Source organism: Lynx canadensis, chromosome B4 (assembly GCF_007474595.2).
Source record: "Lynx canadensis isolate LIC74 chromosome B4, mLynCan4.pri.v2, whole genome shotgun sequence".
NCBI lineage: Eukaryota > Metazoa > Chordata > Mammalia > Carnivora > Felidae > Lynx > Lynx canadensis.
Genome location: NC_044309.1, coordinates 49,103,467 through 49,117,884, shown reverse-complemented (window position 1 = coordinate 49,117,884; position 14,418 = coordinate 49,103,467). Strand labels below are relative to the sequence as shown.

The following is a 14,418-nucleotide window of genomic DNA, read 5'->3' as shown; positions in this document are numbered from 1 at the left end:
AGCTGGGACGTGCAAAGTGGTTTCACTCATATACCCAGTGCCTTACAGAAGGCAGCTAGAAGACTGGGCTCTGCTGGGACACTAGATGGCCTTCTCTTTCTCCATGTAGAGCCGGAACCTCTCCCTCTCCAAATGCCTTCTCCAACAGGGTAGCTGAACCTCTTACAAGGCAGCTCAGGGCTCCCAGAATCATAGAAACAGGCAGTAAAGCATCACTTCTGAAAAACTATTGGTTAAAGTGAGTCAAGGGCAGCCCGAATCAATGCTGTAGGCGACATGAATCCCAGAAACCTGGTCCATATTTGAAGACTAGTTACCATAAATTTCTATTTTAAGTTGGTTACACTTATATTCTGTACTGGAAGGAAATGAAATTGAGAAGGTTTGAGATTTTACAGTATTTAGATTTAGCAAAACATTCCAAAGAATCTTAAGCAGAGACATCTTATTTGACAAGTTCTGTCTTATCAAATTACATATTATTTTGTTTGCGATGGAGGCAAAAATACATTAGCTGTGAAACTATTTGTGCCAAAATATTTATGCATTTCAGTTTTTAAAAAATGAGAACTGAGAACACCCTCCACTTACAGAATTTGCTATAAGCTTACCAGATACCTCACCATCTGTAGAGAAAGGATGTTCTCAATTAGAAATAATATGTTCTACAGAGAAGAATCAATTGAAGGTGTCAAGAATTTCAAATTTAAGAAAAAATAAAATGCAACTTTAAAAAAATTAGTGAACATTGTAATTATTTAAAAAAAATTTTCAATGTTCTTCAAAAAACATTTTCAATGTTCTTCAAAAAAATATCAATGATAGGGGCACCAAGGTGGCTCAGTTGGTTAAGCGTCTGACTCTTGCTTTCAGCTCAGGTCATGATCTCACTGTTTGTGAGTTCAAGCCCCACATCGCTGTCAGTGCAGAGCCTGCCCAGGATTCTCTCTCTCTGCCCCTCCCTCCACCTCTCAAAATAAAAAAAAAAAAAATCTTAAAAAAAAATACCAATGACATAATAGATTGATACAGTTAAGAAACTGGTTGGGGCGCCTGGGTGGCGCAGTCGGTTAAGCGTCCAACTTCAGCCAGGTCACGATCTCGCGGTCCGTGAGTTGGAGCCCCGCGTCGGGCTCTGGGCTGATGGCTCAGAGCCTGGAGCCTGTTTCCGATTCTGTGTCTCCCTCTCTCTCTGTCCCTCCCCCGTTCATGCTCTGTCTCTCTCTGTCCCAAAAATAAATAAACGTTGAAAAAAAAAATTTTTTTTAAAGAAACTGGTTAAAGCAGGGCAATAACTCAACTTATGTTGCTTTATAATGCTGAGGTAATTAATACGAATACATTTTTTGGCTTTTTTTTTTAATTTTTTTTTTAACGTTTATTTATTTTTGAAACAGAGAGAGACAGAGCATGAACGGGGGAGGGTCAGAGAGAGGGAGACACAGAATCTGAAACAGGCTCCAGGCTCTGAGCTGCCAGCACAGAAGCCCCACATGGGGCTCGAACTCATGGACCGTGAGATCATGACCTGACCGAAGTCGGCCGCTTAACCAACTGAGCCACCCAGGCGCCCCCATTTTTTGGTTTTGATGTACATTAATATATTTTGTTTTAGAATGAATTGTTTTTTAAAAGTTTTTGAATAGAGCTATTTACTCTTGAATAAAAGATCCACTAAAATATAAAAAGTCAGTTGATAAATATTTTTTAATTATATATCATTTAAAGTATTTTAGCACTCCTTTTCACTGTCTAAAGTATCTAGCTTGCATGCCAGGTCACCCCAATCAAAAATCCTACTCTACGTCGGCCTGGGAACTTTCCCAAGCCTTTCAATCACAAAAGCTTCCTCTGAGTCCACTGGAACCTTAACAGATAATATACAAATACAATTCTTTTTTTTTTTTTTTTCAACGTTTATTTATTTTTGGGACAGAGAGAGACAGAGCATGAACGGGGGAGGGGCAGAGAGAGAGGGAGACACAGAATCGGAAACAGGCTCCAGGCTCCGAGCCATCAGCCCAGAGCCTGACGCGGGGCTCGAACTCACGGACCGCGAGATCGTGACCTGGCTGAAGTCGGACGCTTAACCGACTGCGCCACCCAGGCGCCCCTATGCAAATACAATTCTTACCTAAATCAGTCACTAAGTATTTAGGTGTTCACTATGCATCAGGCACAGGCACGTAATCTAGTGGTTATGTTGGACTGTTTGTTGAACTGTCTATTCAGATGCTGTCAACAGGAGAAGCTTCCCGAAAGCCAAGAGACTAAGACCGTTTCATTAGTATACAAATTTCTACCTCCCCTCACCCAGCTCCCCATCACTGCACTTAAGTGACACGCAGCCAATCATCAATAACATTTGAGGAATCAATGATAAACACAGAGATTATAGAGAAAGGGGACTGGCAGTTTGGGGAAGCCTTGATACACTAGAACACAGTATTTCAGCCATTCACTCACTTAACCAAGATTCATCGCATAGCTACTATCTGATGAGAAATCTTTTGTGGAAGAAGTGTTAGCATCTGAGGGGAAGGGAGAAGAAAACTGTAGGACTCAACAGCACAAAGAACCAAATTATAAACCACATCACTTTGCCATGCTTAACGAAATAATTGATACAGGCAAGCTCTGCTGGGACACTTGGTGTCCTTCTCGTTCTCTATGTAGGGCCAGAACCTCTCCCTTTCCAAGTGCCTTCTCTAACAGAGTAGCTGAACCCTCACAAGGCAGCTGAGGGCTCCCAGAATCATAGAAACAGCTAGGAAAGCATCACTTCAGCTGCACTCTATTGGCTAAAGTGAGCCAAGGGCAGTCCGAATCAATGCTGTAGGAGACATCAATCCCAGACCCTGATACAAAAGACACTGATTGAAAAGTTTGTGGCGAACTAGCTATTCACATGGTATGAAAGTATCACCTCATACATTACTTGCAGGTCAAAAGGGCAAGCTAGAAGCACAGAATTGGCCAATGCAGCTGCAATCTCCTTAAACAAATGATCAAACTTAGTATCACTGACAGCAGGATTACCAGGCATTCATTATGAGCCTCATGATATGACACAATATATTAGCATCACTTATGAAGTAATCTTACCAGAACTGTTTAATCTCAATCTAATCAGATTTTAAATAAGTGATTGCTAATTTTATATATCAACTTTGGGCCATGGGGTGCCCAGGTGTTTGTTCAAACATTATTTCTGGGTGTGTCTTCTAAGGGTGTTTCTGGATGGGATCGACATTTGAATCAGTAGCTTGAGTACAGGAGGTTGCCTTCCCCAATGTGGCTGGGCCTCATCTGATTCGCTGAGTAGAATAAAAGGCTGAGTAAGAAAGAATTCTGTCCACCTGACTGTCTTTGAGCTGGAACACTGATCTTCTCTTGCCTCCGGACTTAGACTTAGACCAGAACTTACACCACTGGCTCTTCTGGGTCCCAGGCTCTCAGATTCAGACTGGAACTTACACCATCTACTCACCTGTCTTGGACCTTTGGACTAGGACTAGAAGTTACAGCATCGGTTCTTCTGGTTCTCAGCCCTTTATACTTGGACTGGAACTGTACCTTGGCTCTCCTAGGTCTCTAGCTCACTAATTGCAGATCTTAGACTTCTCAGACTCCATAATCATGTGAGCCAGTTCCTTATATTAAATCTCTTAATCTGTATCTGTATCTATATTCATATACCTACTACTGATTCTGTTTTTCAAAAGAACCCAAACTAATGTATGACTTCCAAGTTAAAGGAAATACAGAAGAGAGAAAAATAAGTTAAATGACATCAGGAGAAAATAATCAGATAAACAAGTTAGATAATCTCAAATCATCAAACTCACGGCAGTAAAAGAAACAAGCGCTGCTCCAGATGAAGGGAGACAAATACAACAACGGAATATAATGCATGGTCCTTATTTAGATTCTGGCTTGAACACATCAGTTACAAAATACATTTGGGTCCAACTGGAGAAATTTAAATAAAGACCTGGTATTAGATAGTATCAGGGAATTATTTCAAATTTGGTTATTGACAATGATATTATGATAGTGTAAGAAAGTACCTTTATTCCTTAAAGACATAAATGAGTATGCACAAATGAAATGTCATGATGTCTACAATTTTAATTTAAAATATTTCAGAAAAACATTGCCAAAGCACACTGTAAACCATTAATGACAGTTGCGTCTAGGTGACTGGTATCTACGGGTGATTTTACATTAGTCCTACTTTTCAGAATGTTTGAAATTTTTAGTAATTAAAGGAAACTATAAACAAAACCAGGCTAAAATAAATAACATAATGAATAAGGGAAACCATGATGGTCAACCTCCAAAATTGCCCCCAGTGATTCTTGTCTCCTGGTATTCATGCTTCTTCCACAATGAACAGGACTGACCAATAAGATACTGTGGAAATATCAGTTTGTACTTTCCAATATTTGGCAATAAAAAACATTGTGGCTCTTGCCTTACTATCTTGGATCACTCTCTCTGGGAGAAGACAGATGCCACATCACAAGGACACTCAGGCAGCCCTAGGGTGAAGTCCACATTAACAAAAAGCTGAGGGCTCTCACCAGCTGCCAGCACAAACTTGCCAACCATGGGAGGGAGCCACCTTGAAACTAGATCCCAAGCTCCAGTCAACATTTAGGTGACTGCAGCCTTGGCTGATAACTTGACTGCAACCTCATGAGAGACCCCAAACCAAAACCACACAGCTAAACCACTCCCAAGTTTCTGACGCACAAAAATTATGAGCTAATAAATGTCTATTGTTTTAGGTTGTTAAGTTTTGGAGCCATTTATTTCATAGCAATACATAACATACAAAAACCAATATGAAAAGTTACCAATAGTAAACAGTGTCACAAGTATAAAATGGCAAACTAAAAGTTTTTTTTCCCCACAACTTTAAAACGTAAATATTTCACACTCCACCAATATAAACATATAAATCAAACCATACCAAAACTCATTTGTACGTGTCTATAGAAACTATACATTTAAGACTAGCACATCTCACTGTGTGAGTGTGTATATAGACAGATAGATAGATAGATAGATAGATAGATAGATGGTGTCTCACAGTCTGCATGCATGTTTGCATCATCTTCCCTCACACACACACACACACACACACACACACACACACACACACAAATTCATATGTTGAAACCTACTCTCCAGTGTGACAGCATTTGGAGGTAGGGCCCTTAGGAGTTGATTAATCATGAGAATGAAGCCCTTATGAATGGGATTAGTGCTCTTATAAAAGAGGCCCCAGAAAGATCCCTTGGCCCTTTGCCATGTGAAGTTAACAGTGAAAAGACAGCCATTGATGGAGAAGCCAGTCTTCATCAGACTCCAAATTTGCTGGCACCTTGATTTTGGACTCCCCAGCCTCCAGAACTGTGAGAAATAAATTTCTGTTGTTTATAAGCTGCCCAGTCTGTGGTGTTTTTGTTATAGCAGCCTGGACAGACTGAGACATATTTCCATTAAATTTATTTTTTTATTTATTATTTTTTTAATGTTTATTTTTGAGAGAGACAGAGACAGAGTGTGAGTGGGCAAGGTGTAGACAGAGAGGGAGACAAAGAATCTGAAGCAGGCTCCAGGCTCCAAGCTGTCAGCACAGAGCCCAACGTGGGGCTTGAACTCACAAACCGTGAGATCATGACCTGAGCTGAAGTCGGACACTTAACCGACTGAGCCACCCAGGTGCCCTTCCATTAAATTTATTTTTAAAAAAATAGTGAAACTCTGGGAGTTAAATAGCATAGTGATAGACACCCATGTTTTTAAATTCAGCCTAATTTATTTACAAAGCTTATCTATTTTTTGGCTTTTCAAAACTTGGTGTCCCTCAATTGTGTTTCTAAACTGTCTTCCAAAGAGTTCCGTTAGCATTGAAAATATCATGTGCTATAATAAAACTGGTGTCAACCGATGTCTGACCTCTCTGGGAGGTCAGCTTTTCACCATGCACTGTTTTCACTATTGTTTAAATATGTTCAAATCTATGAAAAAAGCAATACTTTTTACTCTATTGGCATTTTCTTAAACTCTTACGGGAAGCATTATGAAAAGGTTTTTCAGAAACCAAGTATTTCTACCAGGTTCCCAGTATGAAGCATTTCATTAACTATTTCAAAGAACTCTTAACCTGCCAGATTGGAACTATACAGTTTTCCTCAGCAATCCGCATATCAAAGCTGTTTGAGAAATGTATTCTTGGCTTGAATCGAGAAGTCAAAGAAAGAGGCAGTTAAAATACCCAGCAGTTTCCCACCTATTTCATTTTTAATTTACTATAGTTCCAAGTGAGTTTACTGTAAAACTTCAACAGTACAATGGTAATAATCCAAACCCAGAAGCTATCTACTGGGGCCTAATACTAGATTGGCAATGATGGAAATTCATAAGCACATGGGGTATCAGCTCTGGGTACACAGCACTACCCTGGAAAAAAGGAAATCCCCATTCTGGCTCTGTGATATGGGTCATCACTGGATTTGAAAATGGGAAAACAGTTTTTAAGAGAACAAACTGAGGGTTGATGGGGGGTGGGAGGGAGGGGAGGGGAGGTGATGGGCATTGAAGAGGGCATCTTTTGGGATGAGCACTGGGTGTTGTATGGAAACCAATTTGGCAATAAATTTCATATATTAAAAAAAAAAAGAAAATGGGAAAACATGGACAACTGTTTATGAAGCATTTACTCTATGACAGGCCCTCAACAGGTATCTTATAATGTTTTATCATAGTATAGCTGATTAGACGATGCGTCTTCTGTGATAAACTCATCCACAGGCATCATTCAATTAATCTGAACAGCAGGCATGACAGTGCAGAACAAGGCAAGAGACTGGGTTCCAGCTCCAACTCTGTCATAAGAAGAAGACTAGGCAGCCAGAGAAGGGTTCAACAAGCCAGCTCATCCTAACAGATTAGCAGAAATTAACTACAGGTCCAAGAGAAGGAAGACATTTCAAACACTGTGTATAATGTGAATGAAGACCAATTCAGGAATGGTTATAGCCTGTTACCAAAACAATCACAAAGACAAAGAAGTGTGTTTGGGAATAAATAAGTGGTTGCATAGGTAAGGTCACGTCATAGACACAAGACACTGAAATTCAGACACAAGACACTCCAGACTTAAAATACTGGACCACTGTTAATTTATTTAATCAGTTGGTATATATGATAGAATGGAAAAAGGGAAAAACAGTCAAATTTCTCCCAGTTCTGTAGAATAAACACTTACTTCTTTAAAAACCTGGGAAGGAAAAACTAAAGCTTAGTTTAAAATGGTTAAAAGAGGGGTGCCTGGCTGGCTCAGTCAGTACAGCGTGTGACTCTTGATCTCGGGGTCATGAGTTTGAGTCTCACACTGGGTGTAGAGAGTACTTAAATAAATAAAACTTTTTAAAAAAATTAATTAATTAAATAAAATGGTTAAAAGAAAAAGGTAAACGGGGAAAAAACAGGGCCAAATGGGTAGGCTCTTTTGCTTTCGATGTCAAATTATAATGTCAAATGCAGACGTAAATCAAATGGGGATATTCTGAAGGGATATTCTGAACAAGTATAACTTAGAACACTTACATGCATTCTCTGGGTGGGGCGGAGTGAGGTGGCTGAGAAGGCAGGAGAAGCATTCTAAGAAAGACCCTGAGGTGAAAGAACTCAAATTTAGTTCAGGAATAATCAAACGTTTTTTTAAATTTTATTTTGTCTGAAGAATCAAGTACAGAGAGACAGAAACAAAGGCTGAAAGACAGGCTGGGAATGTATCATGAAAGGTGAAGATGGGCAGATGAATACTAGATTGAATCTAATGCAACAGACAAATGGAAGACACTGAAAGTTTTAAACCCAGGAAGTGTAATACTAGTGCCCTAGTATTCTAAAGGCAAATTCAAAAGTTCTTCAAGCCATCTAAATACTTAGGTATAAGCAATAGCTAATCTAAGTTTCAGTATCTCCTTAAAACTACTCTAGTTGGCCAGATTACCATTACAAAACAAAAAACTAAAATGGTATCTGGAAGGCAAAGTCAACAAAGAACACAGATTAACAAGAAAATGTATGACTAATGTAAATATTCAACTTTTCATAACAAGTCAAACTTCACATACCCAGGTAACAAATTTAAATCCTGACTCCTAAACAAAACTTTCATTTGGGCCCTCAATGCCTTTATACATATCTGAAAAAGACATGGTATCGATTAACCACCATCAGAGGTATTCCCTTCAACCTACAAATTCCCTTAGGTATTATATCCCTGGTCCTATTTTTCTGATTACAACAGACTGACACCTTACTTGCTCCCCCTCTCCAAATAATACTGACACATCTATTCAAATCAATTTATAAGCCCTCTACCTAGAACACTATTCCTTCTATTCTCACAGAGCTAGCTCCCACTACCCATCCATGGGTATCAGTTTAAATATTCTCTATGAATCTCTCCTTGATGCCCATATACATTATGTGTCCCTGTTAATGTGTTCCCTCAACATCTTGTACTGCTTCTGCTGTCAAGAGTAGCACAGAGAAAAATAGAAGGAATAAATGGAATTTGATATTCAGTGTTACTACCCTTCCCTACTCAATTCTGAAAACACCAGCAGTTAGTTTTATGTTCACCTATGCAAAAGACCGGATGATTCAATTCTGGAGGAACTGCTCAGGCCAAGAAAAAAGACCCCCAGACACTGAACTTGGAGTCTCGGTGAAATGGCCCAGCAATATCACCCTATGGCTTATGAGTCCCATCCATGTCCAGAAAGCTTCTAATAAGCTTCTTACTGCTACAAAGCTTGGAGGAAATGCACAAGACAACCCTCACTTCTGAAACCAATTATAAGCTCATGGGGAATGGATCCCCAAAACCACCTCAGATTTGATAATTTACTAGAAGGCTTACAGAACTTGCTGAAAGCTAGAAAGCTATTATACTCATGGTGACGGTTTATCACAACAAAAAGATATGGATTAAATTCCGCCAAGGGAAGAGACAGAGGGTCCAGGAGGGTTCCAAACACAGAGCTTCCAGTTGAGCAAAGGACAAATTTGCTCTCAGTGGAGCAAAGGACAGTGTTAATGCCTCCTGGCAGTGATGTGCGAGAATATGTACAGAATACTGACAACCAAGGAAGCTCACCTAAGCTTTGACATCCAGAGTTTTTATCAGGGGATGGTCACAGAGATGTGGTTAATTCCCAGGGGCTGATCTCAGTCTCCAGCGCCTCTGGGAGTAGAGCTGATACCACTTGACCCAAAGTACTCAACATGAACCACATTGTTAGACTATCTGTCATGGCCCAAAGCCCCAAGTAAATACACTATGAGGCAGGACATTCCAGGGGCTTAGGGTGAAAGAGAAACCTCTTTGGACAAGACTAAATTCTTTACTACACAAATGTCTCATTCGTAAATATGAATGGACAAAAAAAGATTATCTGATATATGGGGAAAGCTTCAAACCCAAAAGATACAGCATAAAAATAACTGGAGGGGAGTAGAGACGAGCAAGTGGAGGGCACTCAGAAGAAAACATTGCAGGAAGCAGGAGAAAACTTGAAATTAGAAAGCTAAGGAGCTCTTAGAAATTAAAAATGTTATGTCAGAAATGAAAAGTCCACACCACCAAAGCACATCGCTATGAAATTTCAGAATGCTGAAGACAATGGGAATATTTTTTCACCTTCCAAAAAGAAAAAAGAAGGAGATCACATTACATAATGGGGACAAGAACATCAGCAAATTTGTCAACAAGAACACGGCATAGAATCTAGAATACAGGAGACTGCTGGCGAAGACAATGGAGTGGGAAGATCCTAAGCTCATCTTGTCCTATGGATACAACCAGGTAACGTCCACATCAGTGTAAATAACCCAGAAAACGACTTGAAGATGGGCAGAACAGACTCTCCACAGCTAAATGTAGAGAAGAGGCCACATCAAAGAGGGTAGGCAGACTGCTGGACTGTCCTGAGGAAGGAGAGACATGCAGGTGCAGACAGGGGAGAGAAACAGATCTGCACACCAAGCACATATGGGGAACCCCGACCAGGAAGATGAATCCCCATAACATTCGGCTTTGGAAGCCAGAGAGGCCTAATTTCATGAGTTCTTACAATCAGCAGGGCTTAATGTCTGGAACTTTAAAAATCTGTGGGGTCAGCTCTGGGAGAGTCAGAGAGCAGGGTGTGAGAGGAAATGGAGTCCTGCCCCTAGAGACACAACAAACAGCCCCTGGGGAAATACAACACGGAAGTAGCAGTATGAAAATGACTAGGACATGTGAGAGGGAAATTTCTTTACTAATCTGAATGTGTGCTGGAGAGGCTTCTCCAAGAACTACAGACTTCTTGAAAGACTTCTCTAAGAACTAAAGAGCTGACGGTCACCATTTCCCTCCCTCACCCCCCAGCCTAGACACATGGACACCCGTAGGAACCAGGTCCAGCCACTACTCTCCACCTAACTTGCTGCCCTCACATTCCCCTGTGCACACACCCCCTGCAGCCAGGCCTCTCCTCCAGGTTCCCTCCCACAGCAGACCCCTGCAAACCTTGCTAACATTGTGCACCCCACCCCCATATTCTCCCGGGGACTCGCCCTTCTAGCCTCGTGGCAGTTTTCTAAAGTGAATCTAGGTCCCCTTCCAGCAGGCCTGTACAAACCTTGCTAACACTGTGCACCACAGGCCAGCTTTCTCCTGTAGACCTGCCCCTTCCAATACATCCTTGGCCACGGCCCATCGAAAGTGGTGCCATAAGCAGGGTGAGAAATGGTGCCTGGCAATGTGCAAGCAGCCCCGACAGGAGCCAGCACCACTCCAAAGTGACTCCTGCCCTGGAGAGAAGGGAACATAACCATACACACCTGTCTGACTGTGAACCCAGAAGTGGGCTGGGGCAGACATCTGGTCTGCATGCAGGCGCTGCCCACCAGTGAATGCTTCTCAAGAGACACCACAGGAAAAGCACCCTACAGTTCAGTGCTACTGCATTTCTGGAAAATGCCGGGTCTGACTCAACTCAAGCCCAAGGTGGTCCCAGACTGGCCCACTAACACCATAGGGATAAAACCTGCCCACAAGAGGCAAAGACAGCCACTGCAGACAACTGGACTAAAGGCAAAAGTGGCTTAGCCAAAATAGCAGGGTGCACACTACATGAGAGACACCCCTATGCCACGTTCTGGTGAACAAGGGACACTGCACTCCAGGGTACTACAGGATCTCTTCTTCATAAGGCCACTACTTTCAAGAGCAGAAGATGTAGCTGACTTCTTGAGGAGAAGAGAAATGAGAAGACAGAGGAATACGTCCTACATGAAAGAACAGGACAAAAATCAGAGCAAGAGAGCTAAATGAAACAGATAATATGCCTGAAAGAGAATTTAAAGTAATGGTCATAAAGATACTCACTGGACTTGAGAAAAGAGTGGAAGACCTCAGTGAGACTCTCTACAGAGTCAGCAAATGTAAAGAAGAACCAATCACAGACAAAGAACTCAATAACTGAAACTAAAAATATGCTAGATGGAATACACAGTAGACTAGAGGAAGTAGAACAGATCAATGACCTAGAGGACAGAAAGTCATCAAGCTGAGCAGGTGAGAGAGAAAAAATAATAAAAAATGAAAGTAGACTTAAGGAACTCAGCAACACCATGAAGCATAATATTTGCATTATAGGAATCCCAAAAGGGGAAGAGAGAGAAAAGGGGGCAGAAAAATTATCTGAAAAAATAACAGCTGAAAAAATTATCTGAAAAAATAACATGAATCTGGGAAAGGAAACAGAAATCCAGATCCAAGAAGCACAACAAAATCAACCCAAGGAGGGCCACACCAACTCACACAATAATTAAAATGGCAAAAAGTACTGATAAAGAGAGAATTTTAGAAGCAACAAGAGAAAAGAAAATAGTTACATACAAGAGAAACCCCATACAGCTATATGCTGATTTTTCAGCAGGAATTTTGCAGGCCAGAGGCAGAGTGGCATGATATATTCAAACTACTGAAAGAAAACAAAACAAAAAAAAAAAAAAACCTGCAGCCAAGAATACTCTATCCAGCCAGACTATCATTCAGAATAGGAGAGATAAAGTTCCTAGATGAACAGAAGTTAAAGGAATCGTGACCTACAAGAAATGTTAAAGGGGATTTTGTGAGTAGAAGACCATAAGTAGGAGTATGAAAAGTAGGAAGCACAAAAGCAGTAAAATTAGGCATATTTATAAAAATAAGTCAAGGGGCACCTGGGTGGCTCAGTTGGTTGAGCGTCTGACTTCGGCTCAGGTCAGGATTCCATAATTCGTAAATTCGAGCCCTGCATCAGGCTCTGTGCTGACAGCTCAGAGCCTGGAGCCTGCTTCAGATTCTGTGTTTCCCTCTCTCTGCCCCTTCCCTGCTCATGCTCTGTCTCTCTTTCTCAAAAATGAATAAATGTTAAAATTTTTTTAAAAATCAGTCAAAAGATTCACAAAATAAAGGAATGTAAAGTATGACACCATATATCTAAAATGTGGGGGGAGAGGAGTAACGAATGAGTTCAAGCTTAAGTGGCCACTAACTTAATATAGATTGCTATAGCATAACATTATATACCTAATTCTAACCACAAATCAAAAACCAGTAATAGATACGCAAAAAATAAAAAGAAAAGAATCCAAGTATATCACCAAAGAAAGCCAGCAAATCACGACAGAGAAGAGCAAGAGAAGAAAGGAACAAAGAACTACAAAAACTACCATAAAATAAGTAACAGAATAAATACATACCTGCCAATAATTCCTTCGAATGGAAATGGACTAAACATTCCAATCAAAAGACACAGGGTGACAGAATGAATAAAAAAGCAAGACTCCTCCATAAGCTGCCTACAAGAGTCTTGTTTCAGACCTAAAGACATAAATAGATTGAAAGTGAGGGGATGGAAAACCATTTACATTGCAAATGGAAGTGAAAAGAAACCTGAGGTAGCAATACATATATATATCAGACAAAATAGACTTTAAAACCAAGACTGTAACAAGAGACAAAGAAGGACACTATATAATCATACAGGGAACAATCCAACAAGAAGATATAGCAATTGCAAATATTTATGCACCAAACAGGGTAACACCCAAATACATGAAGCAGCTAGTAACAAACCTAAAGGAACTAATCAATAGCAATACAATAATACTACGGGACTTTAACATCCCACTTACATCAATGGATAGATCATCCAAACAAGAAAAGAGTGGCTTTGAATTACACATTGGACCAGATGGATCTAACAGATATATACTGAACAATCAATCCTAAAACAGCAGAAACAAATTCTTTCAAGTACATATGGAACATTCTCTAGAATATATCACATATCAGCCCACAAAACAAGTCTCAACAAATTCAGGCATCTTTTCCTACCACAAAGCCATGAAACTAGAAATCAACCATAAGAAAAAAACTGGAAAGAGCACAAATACATGGAGGTTAAATAACATGCTAATGAACAATGAATAGGTCAACCAAGAAATCAAAGAGGAAATTAAAAAATCCATGGAGTCAAATGAAAATGAAAACACATGGTCCAAAATCTTTGGGATATAGCAAAAGCTGTTCTAAGAGAGGTTTATAACAATACAGACCTGTTTACCAAATCTCAAGTAAACAACCTAACCTTACACCAAGGAGCTAGAAAAAGAAAAAAAACCAAAATCCAAAACCAGTAGAAGGAAGGAAATAATAACATCGGGGGGCGGGGGGGGAATGAAACTAAAAACAACAGTTCACTGAAACCAGGAACTGATTATTTGAAAGGATAAACAAAATTGATAAACCCTTAAACAGACTCAATAAAAAAATGGGGGGGGGGACTCAAATAAATAAAATCAGAACTCAAAGAGGAGAATAACGACACCACAGAAATACAAAGGATTATGGGGCGCCTAGGTGGCTCAGTTGGGTGAGTGTCCAACTTCAGCTCAGGTCACAATCTCGCTGTTTGTAGGTTCGAGCTGTTTCAGGCTCTGTGCTGTGAGCTCAAACCCTGGAGCCTGCTTCAGATTCTGTGTCTCTCTCTGCCTCTCTCCCATTTGTGCTCTATCTCTGTCTCTCAAAAATTAATAAATGTCAAAAAAAAAAGAAAGAAATACAAAGGATTATGAGAGAATATTATGAAAAATTATATGTCAACAAACTGGACAACCTAAAAGAAATGGATAAATTCCTAGAAACATATTTTCCCTCAAAACTGAAGCAGGGAAAAATAGACAATTTGAACAGACCAATTAGCAGCAATTAAAAAAAGGGTAATCAAACCAGTAATCAAAAATCTCCCAACAAACAAAAGTTCAGGACGAGAAGCTTCACATGTGAATTCTACC

The 14,418-nt window shown here is 40.2% G+C and overlaps 1 protein-coding gene across 4 annotated transcripts in view; it reads right to left on the bottom strand.

The window, feature by feature from the left end:
- DERA (deoxyribose-phosphate aldolase) overlaps positions 1-14,418 on the bottom strand; it is a 120,174-nt gene that overhangs the window by 83,603 nt on the left and 22,153 nt on the right. Inside the window, exons 1-3 of one of the 4 annotated variants that reach the window (XM_030321827.1) lie at positions 12,823-12,852; positions 7,624-7,689; positions 3,849-3,972 (exon numbers count right to left, since the gene is read on the bottom strand). The exons of 2 other annotated variants lie outside the window; for them this stretch is intronic. In XM_030321827.1, coding sequence (XP_030177687.1) covers positions 3,849-3,915 — 67 coding nt within the window. In that variant the 5' untranslated portion in view covers positions 3,916-3,972; positions 7,624-7,689; positions 12,823-12,852. Of the gene's footprint in view, positions 1-3,848; positions 3,973-7,623; positions 7,690-12,822; positions 12,893-14,418 lie in introns of those variants that run through there. One more of the 4 variants, XM_030321829.1, reaches the window with a different exon arrangement.